This window comes from Choloepus didactylus, chromosome 10, assembly GCF_015220235.1.
Source record: "Choloepus didactylus isolate mChoDid1 chromosome 10, mChoDid1.pri, whole genome shotgun sequence".
NCBI lineage: Eukaryota > Metazoa > Chordata > Mammalia > Pilosa > Megalonychidae > Choloepus > Choloepus didactylus.
The window spans coordinates 97,789,977-97,809,133 of NC_051316.1; the positions used below are offsets into that span (position 1 = coordinate 97,789,977).

At 43.0% G+C, this 19,157-nt stretch overlaps 1 protein-coding gene across 1 annotated transcript; it reads left to right on the forward strand.

The window, feature by feature from the left end:
- The first annotated feature begins 4,973 nt into the window (after positions 1-4,973).
- Positions 4,974-8,267, forward strand: LOC119505651 (52 kDa repressor of the inhibitor of the protein kinase-like). Its single transcript, XM_037798498.1, has one exon. It carries the CDS (start codon positions 5,095-5,097, stop codon positions 7,381-7,383), a length of 2,289 nt encoding a protein of 762 aa, XP_037654426.1. The 5' UTR covers positions 4,974-5,094; the 3' UTR covers positions 7,384-8,267.
- The last annotated feature ends 10,890 nt before the right edge of the window (positions 8,268-19,157 follow it).

Sequence of the window (19,157 nt, forward strand, 5' to 3'; positions counted from 1 at the left end):
AGCAAAGTTGCTTGGGTTGGGAGTTCCTTGGTTTTCCCCCATTACCCACCAAAGGCTGCTCTTGGGGAGTGAACGAGAGGGACAGCAGCCGTGGGGTACCGTGACATGCCCAGCCGCCTGGAGAGCAGAGGCCTGTGGGGGAGCTAGGCAGGAAGACAGGAAGCATCAGAGGACAGGCTGCAACATGGACTGGGTCAGGAGCAGACTTAAGACAACCCTCTTCTCCAAATACGGCAAAGGAAAGTGACAAGGTGACAGAGGGGCAGAGCTGAGAGTGGGTGGAGGCAGGAGCGAGGCTGGATCCTGCTATTCATGGGATGGGGACAATGGTTTTGTTTAGCTGTCAAGGTTAAGGGTGACCCCAGGATCAAGAAGGACATGGAGGTCCCTGGGCAGCACTCACGTGACAGATGATTTAGGGTCTTCTGTAGAATGACATCACTCCCACTCACTTGCTTTCTGTTCTGAGTTCTTGAGTGGAAGAGAGAGTGGGCATTTCTGCAAGTGCCTGCATACAGTGTGAAGAAGAGGCTCAAACCAATGCCATAGGTCACCTCTGTTCAGTGGGAAATAGGTTGTGTGTTGCTGGCAAGGACATAGACAATGGACTTGGATTGGTGGCAGTTAGTGGACAGAGTTCAACCACCTCCTGGGGGCCCTGAGAGTTGCCACCTTATCCAGCTCCTGCAGAACAGTGGTTCCGAGAGCAACAAAAGCTTACTGGGCCCCACCATGGGGCCACCATGTGTTCATACTGTGGCATCAAAAGAAGCAAACACAGCTCCTGCCCTCAGGGAATGAGTTGGGAGGGTCCAGACCTATGTGAGGGTGGGGGTGCATATCTGTGGGGGATGCATATCTGTGGGGGGTATGAAGCTATGTTGGGGATGCAGATCAGTGGGGAATGTAGATGGTGGGAGGTATGCAGGTTTGTGAGGGTTGTGCAGATCTGTGAGGCAGTATAGATATGTGTGTGTGGTACAAATCTGTGGGAGGTGCTAAGATCTGTGGGGGTTGCAGATTGTGGGGGGTATACAGCTCTGTGAGGGGGTACAGATATGTGTGTGGGGTACAGATCTGCAGGAAGCAAAGATCCAGGTGGGGTATGCAGATTGTGAGGACACGCAGATCTGCGGAGGGTGCAGACATGGAGGGTGTACAGATCCGAGGGGAATGCGCATTGACTGTTTTTAAGAACTACAAGATTGTGAGTTTGTGATGGGGTTTTGCGATTGTGCACATATTACCATATTTGGGGTTAATGTGAGTGACTGGGTGTGTATTGTGAGGTTGTTCGAGGGAGGATGTGGGTATGTTTGCGTTCGAGGGTGAATGAGCAGGTATGTGCTTATGTGTGGGTGGTGGATACACATGTGTGCTCGAGGGTGCACATTTGCATTTGTAATTCTGTGTGTGCACATGTGAATGTGTATTCGAGTGTGTGAGCATTGAATATGAGGGAGGACGAGAATGTAGAGAGCTCAGAAAAGTGCCTGGCACACAGTAAGTGCTATATTAACATTTGCTATTGTGTGCGTGCACAGGTGCAGGGGTGGGCGTGTCCAGGTCTCAGGTGGGTGATTCCTGGCACAGAGAAGTCAGAGACAGGTGGATGGGAGACCCAAGGCCCGCGGTGAGGCATGGAGCCAAAGCCTGAGGCTAGACCCAGACCCAGCTCTGCTCCCCAAAGCACTGGGCCCCCTCCGCTGCCTCCAGGGAGGACTGAGGGCACTGGGCCAGACGGGGGTTCAAGGGGACATCCCACCCTCCTTCCCCTGCTGCCTACCCAAAGATTTGACAGGAGATGGGGACTGGGGACAGGCAAGCCAAGGGACCAATCCCTCCCTCTCCGCAACCTGACAGCTGCGGCCCAATTAAAATCAACCGTTCACAGGTGTTCCTGATAATGACTCAGGCACAAAAAGCTCCACTCCCTTTAGGGCTCTTTTAAAAAAAAATTTAGAGCTCTTTAAATTTTATTCACCCACAACATCAAACCAAGGAAGGAAGTAATAAAAGAGGATGGGGAGGAGGGCATGGCACACATGTATGCACACATGCACACACTTGTTCACACATAGCCACATGTACTGACATCCTGGCACACACATTCACAAACCCTTGGCTCTCCAGCATGCACAGACCTGAACACTCACATGCCCAGACACACATTCAAACACACAAACCCGCATTCAAACACATGCCATCCCAATCCATACCCGCACATGTACATACCCACCCCCAAGTAACCACATAACCTGAATGTGCTCACATATGCCCCAGCTATATTGGTTTTCTATTGCTGCGTAACAAGTTACCACGAACTTAGTGCCCTAAAAGAATTCATGTTTATTATCTCCCAGTTTCCGTGGGTTGGCTTACCTGGACGCAGCTTACCTGGGTTCTCTGCTCAGGGCCTCTCATGGCTGCAGTCCAGGAATCAACCGGCTCCCTTCTCATCTGGAAGCTCGACTGGGGAGTGGTCCCTTCCAAACTCATTCAGGTTGTTGGCTGGACTCACATCCTTGTGGCCGTATGACCGAGGGCTCCTCCGAGGATTGCTGGCTGCTGGCCGAGGGCTACCCTCGGTTCCCTGCCCCAGGGGCTTCCTCACCATGGCTGCTGGCTCCAGCAAGCCCACAAGAAGAATCTCTCTAGTCCCTGCCAGCAAGACAGAACTTTGTGTGTGTGTGCGTGTATGTGTGTGTGTGTGTGTGTGTGTGGTAACCTAGTCATGGGAGTGACATTTCATTGCCTTTGCCATATTCTTTTGTACAAATAAGTCAGAGGTCATACCCACACTCAGAGGGAGGAGGCCATACAGGGCATGCACATGCATTCAGGGTGTGAATACACACCTTGGGTCTGTTCGCCACACCAGCTCACACACATTCATCTGCCCTTGGATGCACATACTCAAAGAGCACACACCATCTACCCTCATTCACCAACCCTTTGCAGGGGTCTCCAGGCCACCCTTGAAGGTTCACATGGCTGCATCAGACAGGTGAGCATCTGATCACCAAAACCACGCCATAGCCAGATGCCCTGAGAAACTGGAATCCAGTATCTGCTCCCCATGTTACTGCCTCGTGTGGCTGTTTCTGTGGTCCTGGCCCCATCTTGGTCCCCCCTCAGTCCCACTTCTTGTCTGCCTTCTGTTCATATTCCCGGCATCCATATGGGCCTCGACCCCCAAATCCACTTCCGGTCCTAGACTGGACCTGATGATCCCCCTCCCAGCCCTGGCCCCGCATGGTCCCCAACTAGGTCCCGTCACAGCCTGGACGCCAGCTGTGTGACTGATGGTTCCTATTAAAGTAAAACCCACTACACTGTTTTTATTCCCAGGATTTGCACCATCGCTCCCAGCTTCAGGTCAGCACAGATCAGTTCTTTGTGTGTCTTTGATAACTTCATTCAGTTGCTTGAAAAATATCAGTTAGCAGTACAGAACCCTGTAACATGCCACTAGAGGCCTCTCCAAAGGCTTCTACTGTGGGAGGAAACGGCAGAGGTTTTGTAGCCCTAGGAACCTGTGTATCCTTAGGCAAGTCACTTCCCTTCTGAGTCTCGGTTCCCTTATGTATGAAATGTGAAAAAGAATTATACCTAATCAGTATCAACTAAAACTAAACATACATCTACCTGTGACCCAGCAACTCCACTTCTAAGCATCTGTCACAGAAATTCAAACATATACCCATATCAAAGCACAATTCTAGAATGTTCAGAGCAGAAACTACTCAAGTGTCCATCCAAATAGGATGGATACATAAATTGCAGTATGTTCCTGCAACACAGCAATGAAAAAGAACAGACTACAAAGGCATGCATCAATGTGGGTGAATCTCACAATGTTGGGTGGAAAAAGCAGACACAAAGGCGAACATATTTTATGATTCCACTTACAGGAAGTTTGGAAACAGGTAAAACCAATCTATGGTGTTAGCAGTCAGGGTAGTGGTTATCCTTGGGGGAGACAGCAACTGGAACGGGGACACAAGGGGTGTGGGTTACATGCGTGTGTTCAACTTGTGAACGTTCACTGAGCTGGACACTGATGTTTTGTGCACTTTGTGTGTGTGTGTGTTTTACTTCAACAAAAAAACTTTAAAAGAATGCCTAATTCCTGATTTGCCCCTGGTACGTAATAGCCGTTGCATTAGGGCAACTCTTCCTTCTCCTTCCTGAGAACATTCTCCTTCAGGAGAGGGCAGGAGGACAATGAGGATGCTGAGTGCTCTGTCACCCTGCCCCGCACCACGCAGCGACGCTCTCGTCCTGCACCTCTCCACCCAGACCCACCCCTGAAGCACCTTCGCTTTTGTTCTAGACGTTTCTCATAAGCCTCAACCTCTCCACATCCTTCAAACCTTCAAACGTGTCTTCCCGGCCTCCTGTGCTCCTCTGGAATCCTTAATTATGCTCCTCCTTCCGTCACGGCTGGGCTTGGCAGTGCGGCCCTGGGTGGTTCCGCTGATGTCACCAAACGCCTGTCCCTTCCTCCCCAGCCCCTCACAGAGGCACTGTCAGAATCTCCTCTCCAAGGGCCGCCATCCCTTCCTGCATCTTAACAATCAGCCTCGGCTTGCCTGTGAGTTCTTTGACATCTTCTCTCCAAGGGAAGTGAAAGCCTGGGGAGGGGCTCGGGCTGACACGGGAGAGCACCCGGAATCCTGCTGGCATGAGAGGTCACGGGCCTCTGGAGGTATGACCTCCTAGTGACTTCGCAACTGGCACGTGGGCTCTGGGAACCCAGGATTCACTTCTTGAATTATAAAGGGACTTTTCAGGCTCTGGGGGAGGTTCCATGGTGGACAGTCCTTGGGCTCTGGGCCTGGGTGACAATTGGCAATGGGAGAGGCTGTAGGGTCAATTGATATGGAACAGGGGTGAGCAAATACTTTTTTCTGTAAAGATCCAGACAGTAAATATTTAATGTTTTGCATAAAAGACAATATGTCCCCTCGGCGCGTCGGCCTTGCCGAGCCGGCCGGCCGGCCTGGCTCCCCTCCCCGGCCCCGACGGGCTGGCGGGCTGCCCTGAGGAGGCGGGGAGGGGAGGACTGGGCCGGCCGGCGGGTGGGCGACGATGCCGAACTTCTGCGCTGCCCCCAACTGCACGCGGAAGAGCACGCAGTCCGACCTGGCCTTCTTCAGGTTTCCACGGGACCCGGCCAGATGCCAGAAGTGGGTGGAGAATTGTAGGAGAGCAGACTTAGAAGATAAAACACCTGATCAGCTAAATAAACATTATCGGTTATGTGCCAAACACTTTGAGACCTCTATGATCTGTAGAACTAGTCCTTATAGGACAGTTCTTCGAGATAATGCTATACCAACAATATTTGATCTTACCAGTCATTTGAACAATCCACATAGTAGACACAGAAAACGAATAAAAGAATTGAGTGAAGATGAAATCAGGACATTGAAACAGAAAAAAATTGATGAAACTTCTGAACAGGAACAAAAACATAAAGAAACAAACAACAGCAGTGCTCAGAACCCAAATATAGAAGAAGGGGGTGAAGAACAGGATGAAGATATTTTACCTTTAACCCTTGAAGAAAAGGAAAACAAAGAATACCTAAAATCTTTATTTGAAATTTTGATTCTTATGGGAAAACAAAACATACCTTTGGATGGGCATGAGGCTGATGAACTCCCAGAAGGTCTCTTTACGCCTGATAACTTTCAAGCATTGCTGGAGTGCCGAATAAATTCTGGTGAAGAGGTTCTGAGAAAGCGCTTTGAGACAACAGCAGTTAACACGTTGTTCTGTTCGAAAACACAGCAGAAACAGATGCTAGAGATATGTGAGAGCTGCATTCGGGAGGAAACTCTCAGGGAAGTGAGAGACTCACACTTCTTTTCCATTATCACTGATGATGTGGTGGACATAGCAGGGGAAGAGCACCTGCCAGTGTTGGTGAGGTTTGTGGATGAATCACATAACCTGAGAGAGGAATTTGTGGGCTTCCTGCCTTATGAAGCTGATGCAGAAATTTTGGCTGTGAAATTTCACACTACAATAACTGAGAAGTGGGGGCTGAACATGGAGTACTGTCGTGGACAGGCTTACATTGTGTCCAGTGGATTTTCTTCCAAGATGAAAGTTGTTGCTTCGAGACTTCTAGAGAAATATCCCCAAGCTATCTATACACTCTGCTCTTCCTGTGCCTTAAATATGTGGTTAGCAAAATCGGTGCCTGTTACGGGAGTATCTGTTGCATTGGGAACGATTGAGGAAGTTTCTGCTTTTTTCCATCGATCACCACAACTACTTTTAGAACTTGACCGTGTAATTTCAGTCCTTTTTCAGAGTAATGAAGAAAGGGGTAATGAACTGAAGGAAATTTGCCATTCTCAATGGACAGGAAGGCATGATGCTTTTGAAATTTTAGTGGAACTCCTGCAAGCACTTGTTTTATGTTTAGATGGTATAAATAGTGACACAAATATTAGATGGAATAACTGCATAGCTGGCCGAGCATTTGTACTCTGTAGTGCAGTAACAGATTTTGATTTCATTGTTACCATTGTTGTTCTTAAGAATGTCCTATCTTTTACAAGAGCCTTTGGGAAAAATCTCCAGGGGCAAACCTCTGATGTCTTCTTTGCAGCCAGCAGCTTGACTGCAGTGCTACATTCACTAAATGAAGTGATGGAAAACATTGAAGTTTATCATGAATTTTGGTTTGAGGAAGCCACAAATTTGGCAACCAAACTTGATATTCACATGAAACTCCCTGGCAAATTCCGCAGAGCTCAGCAAGGTAACCTGGAGTCTCAGTTAACCTCTGAGAGTTACTATAAAGAAACCCTAAGTGTTCCAACAGTGGAGCACATTATTCAGGAACTTAAAGATATATTCTCAGAACAGCACCTCAAAGCTCTTAAATGCTTATCTCTGGTACCCTCTGTCATGGGACAGCTCAAATTCAATACGTCGGAGGAACACCATGCTGACATGTACAGAAGTGACTTACCCAATCCTGACACACTCTCAGCCGAGCTTCATTGTTGGAGAATCAAGTGGAAACACAGAGGGAAAGATATAGAGCTTCCATCCACCATTTATGAAGCCCTCCATCTGCCTGACATCAAGTTTTTTCCTAATGTTTATGCTTTGTTGAAGGTCTTATGCATTCTTCCTGTGATGAAGGTTGAGAATGAACGCTATGAAAATGGACGAAAGCGTCTCAAAGCATACCTGAGGAACACTTTGACAGACCAAAGGTCAAGTAACTTGGCTTTGCTTAACATAAATTTTGATATAAAACATGATCTGGATTTGATGGTGGACACATATATCAAACTCTATACAACTAAGTCAGAGCTTCCCACAGGTAATTCAGAAACCATTGAAAATACTTGAGACTTTTAAAATAGGTTTTCTCTTATATTTGGAGGAAGAGCTGTGAGGTGTATGTAGGCTGCTTAATCACTGACTATCTTTGCCTATAGGTCTCCCATTGAATACATTTGTTATTAATAATCTACCTATTTAAAGGGCCCCCATTTGAACTCTCATGCTTTGAAGACCTGTCTGTTCTTGCAGAAGGTAGCATTGAAAGTGCCACGTTTCATTTCTGTGTGCTCTCCATTAGTGGCACTCTGGAATTATTTTAGTTAAGTCATTTTAGACACGACATTAATCATCACTGTGGCTCCAATTGTCAAGTTACCAGTCCAGTTATCAGTACTTTGAAGAAATAAATTTTGACGAGGTATGGAAGGAAGGAATGCATTTTGTAAAGTGTTACAATGAGGTTCACTATTGACCTTTAACTAGAAAGACTTTAAAGTATGTTGTTAAAATTTATGTTGGACAGTTAAGGGAATTACCAGAGAGTGAGAGAAACTGAGCTCGCCAAGCAAGGATTTCAGCGTAGATTTTGTCTTTATCAAATGAACCTAAAGGAACAAGTTACAGTTCGAATGCCTTTTTCTACATCTGGTTATTGCTGTTTACATTCCTTTATTGAGCCCATGCTTTCATAAGCTGTTTAGCAGGTATGTGTTGAACATTTCTGTTTCATGGTCAAGATAGAATCAGAGGCCATGGATACTGACCACTGATTTGTCTGATTTCTTCTATCTATTTCCATGACTATGTCTACTGCCTCATCTTGATTATCAGCAGAACCTGGAAAGCCTACAAAAATAAGTGTTTTGTGGTTTATCTAGGAATAATACAGAAAATATTGCTATTATTTTTGGTGAAGAAAATCAATTTTGTACAGTTTATTTCAATCTAAATAAAATGTGAATTTTGTTTAAAAAAAAAAAAAAAAAAAAAAAAAGACAATATGTAAGTGAGTGGGTGCAGCTATGTTAAAATAAATTCACAAGACAGGCCTAGTTTGCCGACCCCTGATATGGAAGATATGTCTCAATGCCTTTGAAAAGGTAGCCATGAAAACATAAGGCCCAGGATCCCTTTGAGTGGTTAACAAAATCCTACCAGCTGCTTCCTCCCTGCAATGAGAATTAATCTCAGACCCCCTCCCTTCTTCAGCCACCCTGGGAAGGGTTTCAGGTGGACTCCAAATGTGAGACATTGGCCTTCTTCAGCAATAACCCCAATACTATCCACAGTCATGACTCCCAAATAACAAATGGGCCCTAAGTCACCAAGACCTCAGACAGGATTCCCCCTGAAACCTTCCTGCCACTCACCCCCATCCTTCTCCTGCACCCCACACCTCTTCTGCCCACTTCATTAACCACAATGCAGGACCACACATTCCTCACCTGGACACTTGCAGTGTCTCCACTGGCCTTCCTCTTTCCTCCGTCCTTCCTCTACCTCTCTACTGGAGTGATCTTTCCTAACTCTGATTGGCCTCCAAAACCTTCAGTGGATTCCCATGGCCTATTTAGTTGAGTTCCCAGCCTCCTCCCTGTTTCTAGGACTCTTGTCTCCCCTCTGGAAACTTTCCTTCAACCCTCCCATGCCCAACACACATATACGCACACACACACTCATCCCACCCTCAGACTAGTGGCAAGAATAATCACATTAGTCAACATGACCCAGCCCCAAGTCACAGTTGATTGGCCCAGGGGAGGGCAAGTTGCACAAGCTGGATCAGGTAGAAGCCTTCCCTGGTTCTTCCGGGTGGCTGAACTCTTGGGTGTGAAAACTCGAGAGGCCTTGGTGACCATGCCCACCATCTGGACCAAGAGAAGAAAAAGCCAATTGTCAGAGATGGGGGGGAATGGACCAGAAGCACAGAGAGAATAAGGGCATGAGGCAGAGAGAACATTTCCTGGTCTGGCAATGGGGAGCTTCAGGCCCTGGTACCATCTGCTCAAGCACCTGACACTTGCCCTCAGTGATTCAGCCCAGTGTCCTCCAACTCATTCTCATTTGGACTTGAGTTGGCTTCTACTGTTAGCAACCAGAATCCAAATATTTAGCCATTAGACAGTGTAGCCCTGATGTCAGCTGCATTGGCCCTGAAGCAGGGTCCCAAAGGTCCCTGTTATTCAGGACATTAACCCTTCAGTTGTTGGAAAGTAGGGCAGTCCAGGGCCTGTGCCAAGGGAACAGGGACTGGGGCCAGTAACTTTTACCAACCAAATGGTGGTGTTTTCATATCTTAAGAAGATGCCGATGGTTTCTTAGACTTTACACCAAAAGTACAAGCCACAAAGGACAAAAATAGATAAATGGGAATTCATCAAAATTTAAAACGTTTGTACATCAAAGGACTACATGAAAGTCAAAAGACACCCTATAGAATGGGATAAAATATTTGGCAACCACATATCTGATAAGGGTTTAATAGCCACAATATATAAAGAAATGCTACGATTCAACAATTAAAAGACAACAACCCAATTTAAAAATGGGCAAAAGATTTAAAGAGGCATGTCTCCAAAGAAGATACACAAATGGCCAAAAAGCACATTGAAAGATCAGTATCATTAGCCATTAGGGAAATGCAAATCAAAACCATGAGATACTATTTCACACCCCATAAAAATGGCTACTATTAAAAAAAACACAAATTAATAATTGTTGGAGAAGATGTGGAAAATAGGAACACTTGCTCATTGTTGATGGGAATGTAAAATGGTTTAGGCATTGTGGAAAACAGTTAGGCAGTTCCTCAGAAAGCTAACTACAGAATTACCGTATAACCCATCAATCTCACTTCTAGGTAAATACCCAAAAGTTGAAAGAAGAGACTTGCAGATATTTGCACACTGATGTTCATAGCAGCATTATTCACAATGGCCAAAAGATGGAAGCAACTCAAGTGTCCATCAACAGATGAATGGGTGAACAAAATGTGGTATATATACACACAATGGGATATTATTCAGTCATAAAAAGGGAACGAAGTTCTGATACATGCAACAACATGGTCAAACCTTGAAGACACCATGCTAAATGAAAGACACAAAAGAGCAAATATTGTATGAGCTCACTGATATGAAATCATTAGAATAAGCAAATTCATAGGGTCAGAAGTTAGAGTGCAAGTTGCTAGCAGAGCTGACCCAACCAACACAGCTAGACCCTTCACACTAGATTCCACCTCTCTTCCCAGCCTTAGATTTCAGTCCACCCTACCTTCAACATTCACTCAACAAACATGTATTGAGTGCCGTCTCTGCCAGGCACTGGGAAATCAGTGGTGAGGAAGACAGCCCTGGTCCCTACCCTCCCATTCCTTATAGTCTAGCTACACTGATCTAACCACCATTCCCAGGGTACCCCATAGTACTACAGATTTGTCGAGGCCATTCCCTCTGCCTGGAGTGTTCTTTTCTTTCTTCTCTGACCTGCTGCAGCCCTCCAGCCTCCAAGCCTCCTCCTCCTCCTCTCAGAAAATTTCTCAGACTCTCCAGTTTGTGGAACCCCTTTCACCTCCTCCTCCTCCCCTTCCATTCTTATCACCCTCATGCTGCTCTCCTGCATCTGCTGGCTTCCATCTCATCTTTAAGTTCTCTATATGTTTGTACCCCATCCCCCTCCGTAACAGGCTGAGAGCTGTCAGAAACCAGGATGCGGTCCAGGAGGGTTTTCTCCAGGTGTCCCAGCAGCTAGCTCTGAGCTCTCCAAATAGTAGGAGCTTTATTGCTCTTCTCATTCATGGCTGTAATCCAGCTTTATTCTGCAAACATGCTTTTTGGTGAGAAGCAGAGGCAAATGGAAGGACTGATAATTCTACAAGGCAAGGCTGATCGAGTCCCTCTGCTTGCTTTAAATTTCTCATTGCTTCCCCCTGCCATTTGTAGCAAGAAAAAAGTCAAGATCTCAACAGGGCTGATAAGCTACTTCCTGATCTTGACCTCACTTACCCCCAGCTTTATCTCAAAAATCTAATTGCCCTGAACCATTAGCTCTTGCCTCCCCCTCTTACTCTGGACTTCTGCACATGCTATTCCTTGTGCTTGCCTCGATCTCCCCAGCATCCCTCCCCTTACTTCTGGCTAACACTTTATCATCCTCCAAGTCTTCGCTGCTGCAGGAAGTCATTCCTGATTTCTCACACCCCCGCCCCCAACACAGAGTCTGATCAGATGGTCCTCTATGCACTCCCAAAGGGCCCTGTGCTTCTCTTGTTGCAACATTTGTCATTCTCATTGCTGTTTAATCGCCTGTACTCCTCATAAGATCTATATAGTCAGCAGTTGCTTCTGACAGGCCTCGCTTTGCATCCACGGGACCTAGCAGAGTGCCTAGAACCTCACTACTCAGTGTGGTCCGTGGGCCAGCAGCACCACTTGGGTGCTTGTTAGAAAAGCAGATTCTCTGGCCCCCCACCTACTCTATCAGAATCCTCATTTTAACAATCACAGGGGATTTGAGTGCACATAAAAATATGAGAATCACTTATCTGGGTCAGTGGTTCTCAAACTTGGTTACACATTGGAATCATCTGGTGTATTTTAAAAATCGATGCCTGGGTCTCACCTGCAGAGATTCTGATGTAATTGACCTGGGTGGGGCCTGGATGTCTGGATTGTTTGAATCTCCCCCACATGCTTCTTACGTGCAGTGGGGCTTGGAAGCCCCTGCTGTAGAGCTCAGTAAATATCCACTGAATGAACTCAATGCACCCAACATTGATTGAGCATTTCATAGGATGAAGAAAGTAAGGCTCAGGAGAGTTCCTGAATTGCCAAAAGTAAGCAGCAGAATCCAAAGCACGCGTTCTTTGCCCTGCTCCCAGCTGCATCCCTGGATAAGAACAGACGCCCCAGGAATCAAACTCTGCTCCATCCTGGCTCCTTCTCCTTGCACAAGCAGAGGCCCCTGTGGGCACTGGGGAAAACAAGCCCCTTGGGGCATCAGGAGGCAAAAACACACATAAATAAAACTTGAACCCCAGCGCCTGCCGTGAAGATTAGGCATGTATCTATGAAAAATCACCAGAGCCACTGTTCCTTGGTTTCTTGTTTCGTTTACGGCAAACACAAATAGCTTCAGCACGAATATCTGGGATCAAAACAGAGCTGCAGGTTCCGGAGCATCTGTGCTATAGGAGGTGCAGTGTGCACTGAGATAATTTTAGCTGAATGTGTTATAAACAAGATCTGCAGAACCGCGCGGCGGGCTGAGTTTTGAAAACTTAGGATTCTTAATGTATAAATTGTTTGGAACATTTAACATCTAGTCATTAAGCAGTCACCTCCTTGCCCTCCATTTTCAGCGAGAAGCTTGCAGCACGGCAGCCTCCAGCTGACACCCCCTTCCGAATATTAAATAGGGACCACTAGGCTGTGATACACACACGCACACACACACACACACGTGCACACATGCACGCACACACCAGCTGGTCCAGACTGTTCCTTGGAAGGCAGGAGCAGCACTGAGGCAAAACATCCGCTCACCACTGGGTACTGCAAAAAAATGTTTCTCAGGGACCGAGGTCTTTTTTCCTATTGAATTTTTTAAGCCAGTCTTACAACTCAAGTAACAAAAACACCCTTCTAGGATGGAAGAAGGGAGAGAGGCAGGCAAGCAGGCAGGAAAGAAGGAAGACAGGGAACTAGCCTTTAATGAGCACCTACTATGTGCCAGGCACTGGGATGGTTATACATTATCATGTAGTCTGCACCACAACGTGGCCAGGTAGGGATATTGTCTCCTTTTTACAGGGGATAAAATTGAGGCTCAGGGAGAAGCAGTATGCCCAGGGCAAAGAGCTCTCAGGAGGTAAAGCTGGGATGTCAACAGGAAAGGAAACTCTTTAAAAGGCAGCCGTCTAAGAGTCTCCTCCTGAATGCCTCTTTGTTGCTCAGATGTGGCCCTCTCTCTCTGGCTAAGCCAACTTGAAAGGTGAAATCACTGCCCTCCCCCCTACGTGGGATCAGACACCCAGGGAAGTGAATATCCCTGGCAACGTGGAATATGACTCCCAGGGAGGAATGTAGACCTGGCACTGTGGGACGGAGAACATCTTCTTGACCAAAAGGGGGATGTGAAAGGAAATGAAATAAGCTTCAGTGGCAGAGAGATTCCAAAAGGAGCCGAGAGGTCACTCTGGTGGGCACTCTTATGCACACTTTAGACAACCCTTTTTAGGTTCTAAAGAATTGGGGTAGCTGGTGGTGGATACCTGAAACTATCAAACTACAACCCAGAACCCATGAATCTCGAAGACAGTTGTATAAAAATGTAGCTTATGAGGGGTGACAATGGGATTGGGAAAGCCATAAGGACCAAACACCACTTTGTCTAGTTTATGGATGGATGGGTAGAAAAGTAGGGGAAGGAAACAAACAGACAAAGGTACCCAGTGTTCTTTTTTACTTCAATTGCTCTTTTTCACTCTAATTATTATTCTTGTTATTTTTGTGTGTGTGCTAATGAAGGTGTCAGGGATTGATTTAGGTGATGAATGTACAACTATGTAATGGTACTGTAAACAATCGAAAGTACAATTTGTTTTGTATGACTGCGTGGTATGTGAATATATCTCAATAAAATGATGATTTAAAAAAAAAAAAAAAAAAAAAAAAAAAGGCAGCCGTATGGCAGACAGGAACTCTTGATACCCTCTTGAGTTGTTTGTTTTAGGATATCTGGAACCTTTCTTTTTCCTATTAAATGATTCTTTTTGAATCATTGAGTCTTTGCACTATAACATAGTAACAAATGTACAGAAGAGGCTGTGATTAAAAAGCAACAGTCTCCCACCCCACCCCCATCCCACCTGGGAAAAACAACCTGTTTTTGTTTTTTTTTTTTAAACAGTTTGTCTTTCTAACTCCCTGGCGGGTAACTCCATATCTCTAGCTAATTTGCTTCTTTTTTTTTTCTTTCTTGGTTTATCATCTTTATATACTACCAACGCCATGATCTGAAAGATAAAAATTTAGCTCACTTAGACCACTCTTGTTTTCTTTTTCTCCCAATGTTTGGAACTTTAATAATTATTTTTAAATCCTCTTATTAGTTACCTTTCAAACTGTAAATGGTGCATGAGTTTATGTAAAATGATTGTTTCCTGTCCACAATTCTTAAACCATTTTTTTACATTAGGGTTCACTGTTTGTATTGTACAATCCTAAGTCTTCTTTAAAATTTTTATTCTATTAACATATACGCAACCTAAAATTTCCCCTTTTAACCACTTTCAAATCTATAATTCATTGGTGTTGATTACATTCACCATGTTGTGGTACCATCACCACCATCCATTACCAAAACTTTTCCATCAACCCAAAAAGAAATTCTGTACCAAGTAAGCATTAACTGCCCATTCCTTACCCCCACTGTGACCTCTGGAAACGTGTAGTCTAGTTTCTGATTCTAAAGATTTGCTCAGTCTAATTACTTCATACAGTGAGATCACACAGTAGTTGTCCTTTTGTGTGTCCCTTATTTTACTCAACTTATGTCTTCAAGGTTCACCCGTGCCATCACATTCTTCAGAACTTCATTCCTTTTTATAGCTGAATAATATTCCATTGTTTGCATACACCACATTTTGTTCACCCATTCTTTGGTTGATGGACACTTGAGTTGCTTCCATCTTTTGGCCATGGTGAATAATTTTGCTATGAACATCAATGTGTAAGTATCTGAGCCCCTGCTTTCAATCCATTGGGGATATATAACTAGAAGTGGGATTGCTGGGTCATATGGAAAGTCTATACTTAGCTTTTTGAGGAACCACCAAACTGTTTTCCACAGTGGCTGCACCATTTTACATTCCCAGCAACAATGAACGAGTGTGCCTTTTTCTCCACATCCTCTTCAACAATCGTTATTTTCCGTTTTTTGAATGGTAACCATTCCAGGGGCTGTGAAACGGCATCTCTTTTTTGTTTTGATTTGCATTTCCCTAATATTTAATGGCCGTTTGTATATCTTCTTTGGATAAGTGCTTCTTCAAGTCTTTTGCCCATTTTTTAATTGAGTAGTTTGTCTTTTTGTTGATAAGTTATGAGATTTCTTTATATATTGTGGATAGTAAACCCATATCAGGTATTTTGTTGCCAAATGTTTTTTCCCTTTCTGTAGGTTGTCTTTTGACTTACATGATGAAGTTCTTTGATGAACAAAAGTTTTTAATTTTGGTGAAATACCATTTATCTATTTTTTCTTTAGTTGCTCGTGCTTTGGGTATAAAGTCGAAGAAATCATTGCCTAACACAAGGTCTTGAAGATGCTTCTCTGTTTTCTTATAGGAGTTTTATAGTTTTGGTTCTTATATTTAGGTCTTTGATTTATTTTGAGTTAAGTTTTGTTTATGGTGTGAGATAGGAGTCTATCTTCATTCTTTTGCATATGGATATCCAGTTTTCCCAACATCTTTTGTTGAAGAAACTATTATTTCTCCATTGAGTAAATGCGGCACCCTTATCAAAAATCAGTTGGCCATAGATGTGAGAACTTCTGAACTCTCAATTCAATTCCATTTGTCTATATGTCTTCCTTGGGCCAATACTATGCTGTTTTGATTACTATAGCTTTGTAATAAGTGTTAAAATCAGGAAGTATGAATCCTCCAACTTTGTTCTTTTTCAACATGGTTTTGGCTATTTAGGGCCACTTACCCTTTCATATAAATTTGATTGCCTTTTCTGCAAAGAAGCTGTTGGTATGTTGATTGGGATTGTGTTGAATCCATAAATTGCTTTCAGTAGTGTTTTCATTTCCTAGCTGCTAAAACAAATATCATACAATGGGTAGGTTTAACAATAGGAATTTATTGGCTCATGGTTTTGAGGTTAGAAGTCCAAAACTGAGGTGTCAGCAAGATGATGCTTTCTCCCCAAAGACTGTGACATTCTGGGGCTGCCTGCCAGCGATCCTTGATCCTTGACTTTTGGGTCACACAGCATGGCAAAGCACAGGGATGCCTTTGTCTTCTGGGTTCTATTGACTTTCAGCTTCTTGCTTCTCCTCATGGCTTCTCTCTGTGACCTTCTCTATAAAGCCTCCAGTAAAAGGATTAAGAACCATCCTGATTTATTTGGCCACACCTTAGCTAAAAATAACCTCATCAAAAGGTCCTAATTACAATGGGTTCACACCCACAGGAATGATTTAAGATTAAGAACATGTTTTTCTGGGGTACATAACTCCAATCCATCATAGGTAGAATTGACATCTTAACAATATTTAGTCTGCCAATCCAGGAATATGGCCTGTCCTTTAATTTAACTAAGTCTTCTTTGATTTCTTTTGGCAACACTTTGTAGTTTTCCATGTATAAGTCCTTTACATACTTGGTTGATTTTATTCTGTTATTTGATTTTTTAGTTGCTATTGTAAATAGATTTTTTCCCTTGATTTCTTCTTCAGATTCTTCATGACTACTGTATGGAAACACTACTGGTTTTTGAGTGTTGATCTTGTACCCCACCACTTTGCTGAATTTGTTTTTTAGCTCTAGTAGCTTTGTTGTGAATTTCTCAGGATTTCTATATATAGGATCATGTCATATGCAATAGAAAAAGTTTTATTTCTTCCTTTCCAATTTTATTGCCTTTTATTTCTTTTTCTTGCCAACATGCTCTGGCTAGAACTTCCAGTACAAAGATGAATGACAGTGGTGACAGTGGGCATCCTTGTCTTGTTCCTGACCTAAGCTTTCAGTCTTTCACTGTAAAGTATGATGTCAGCTGTGTCTCTATCGTGCTAAAGAAGTTTCCTTCTATTCCTAGTTTTCTAAGTGTTTTTCCTTTATCAGGAAGGGGTGTTGTATTTTTTAAATGCCTTTTCTGCATCAATTGAGACAATCACGTGGGATTTTTCCCTTCATTCTACATATGGGGTATATTACATTGATTGATTTTCTTATATTGAATCACCATTGTATACCTAGGATAAATTTCACTTGATCATGGTGTATAATTCTTTTAATGTGCTATTGGGTTTGGTTTGCTAGTATTTTCTTGAGGATTTTTGCATCCATATTCATACAGGTTATTGGTCTGTAATTTTCTTTTCTTGTGGTATCTTTATCTGGCTTTGATCTGAGGGTGATGTTGGCTTCATAGAATGAGTTAGGGAGTATTCCCTCCTCTTCAATCTTTTAGAAGAGTTTGAGCAGGATTGGTGTTAATTCTTCTTGGAATATTTGGTAGAATTCACCTGTGAAGCCATCTACTCCTGGGCTTTTCTTTGTTGGAAAGTTTTTGATTACTAATTCAATTTATTTACTTATTATTGATCCGTTGAGGTCTATTTCTTCTTGAGTCACTGTAGGTAGTTTGTATCCATTTCATCTTCGTTATCTAATTTGTTGTCATACAGTTGTTCACAGTATCCTATTATAGTCCTTTTTATTTTTGTGGGGTTGATAGTAATGTCCTCCCTTTCTATTATAATTTTAGTTATGTCCTCTCTTTTTTTCTTTGTCAGTCTAGCTAAAGATTTACCAATTTTATTCATCTTTTCAAAGAACCAGCTTTTGGTTTTGAGGATTCTCTGTATTGTTTTTTTTTTTCAATTCTCTATTTCATTTATCTTCACTCTAATATTTGTTATTTCCTTCTTTCTGCTTGCTTTGGATTTAGTCTGCTCTTTGATGTTGTGTCTCTGATTTGAGATTTCTTCTTTTTTAATGTAAGTATTTAGTGCTATCAATTTCTCTTGCATCACTGCCTTTGTTGCTTTCCATAAGTTTTGGTAAGTTGTGTTTCATTTTCATTTGCCTCAAGATATTTCCAAATTTTCCTTTTGATTTCTTCTTTGATCCATTTAAGAGTGTGTTGCTTAATTCCCACATTTGTGAATTTTAAAATTCTCCCTCTGTTATTTATTTCTAGCTTCATTCCATTGTGGTTGGAAAAGATGCATTTTATGATTCCAACATTTTTTAATTTATTGAGGCTTTTCTGTGACCTAACGTGGTTTATCCTGGAGAATAATCCATGTGCACTAGAGTAGAATGTGTACTCTGCTTTTGAGTACAGTGTTCTATATATATTTTTAGATCTAGTTGGTGTATAGTATCATTCAAGTGTTCTATTTCCTTATTGATCTTCTGTCTAGATATTCTATCCATTATTGAAAGTGGTGTATTGAAATTTCCTACTATTAATGTAGAACTACTATTTCTCCCTTTAAACCTGTCAATATTTATTCTTATATTTTGTGGCACTGTCTTTCGGTGCATACATGCTTATAATTGTTATGTCTTCTTGTTGAATTCATCCCTTTATCAGTTATAGTCAACTTCTTGGTCCCTTATAACAGTTTTTTACTTAAAGTCTATTTTATCTGACATCAGTATAATTACCCCAGCTCTCTTTTGGTTACTATTTGCACATTATATTTTTTCCATCCTTTCACTTCCAAGCTACTTGTATCTTTGAATTTAAGGTGAGTCTCTTGTAAACAGCAAATAGTTGAGTATTCCTTTTTTTCCATTCTGCAGTCTCTGCCTTATGACTGGAGAGTTTAATCTATTTACATTTAAAGTAACTACTGATAATGCAGTATTCTCTTCTGCCATTTTGCTATTTGGTCTATGTAAGTCTTATACTTTTTTGTCTCTCAATTATTCCATTAATACCTACTGTCACATTTATTTGATTTTTTTGTATTGTACCATTATGAGTGCCTTTTACTTTCTTTCTGAATATATTTTCATATATGTTCTTTACAGTTACCATAGGGCTTAAATTTAACATCCTAAATCTATAACCATCATGTTTGATTTGATA

Bases quoted from the DNA above. Each gene is read 5' to 3' on its own strand.
- LOC119505651 (XM_037798498.1), top strand. From the start codon at position 5,095: ATGCCGAACTTCTGCGCTGCCCCCAACTGCACGCGGAAGAGCACGCAG.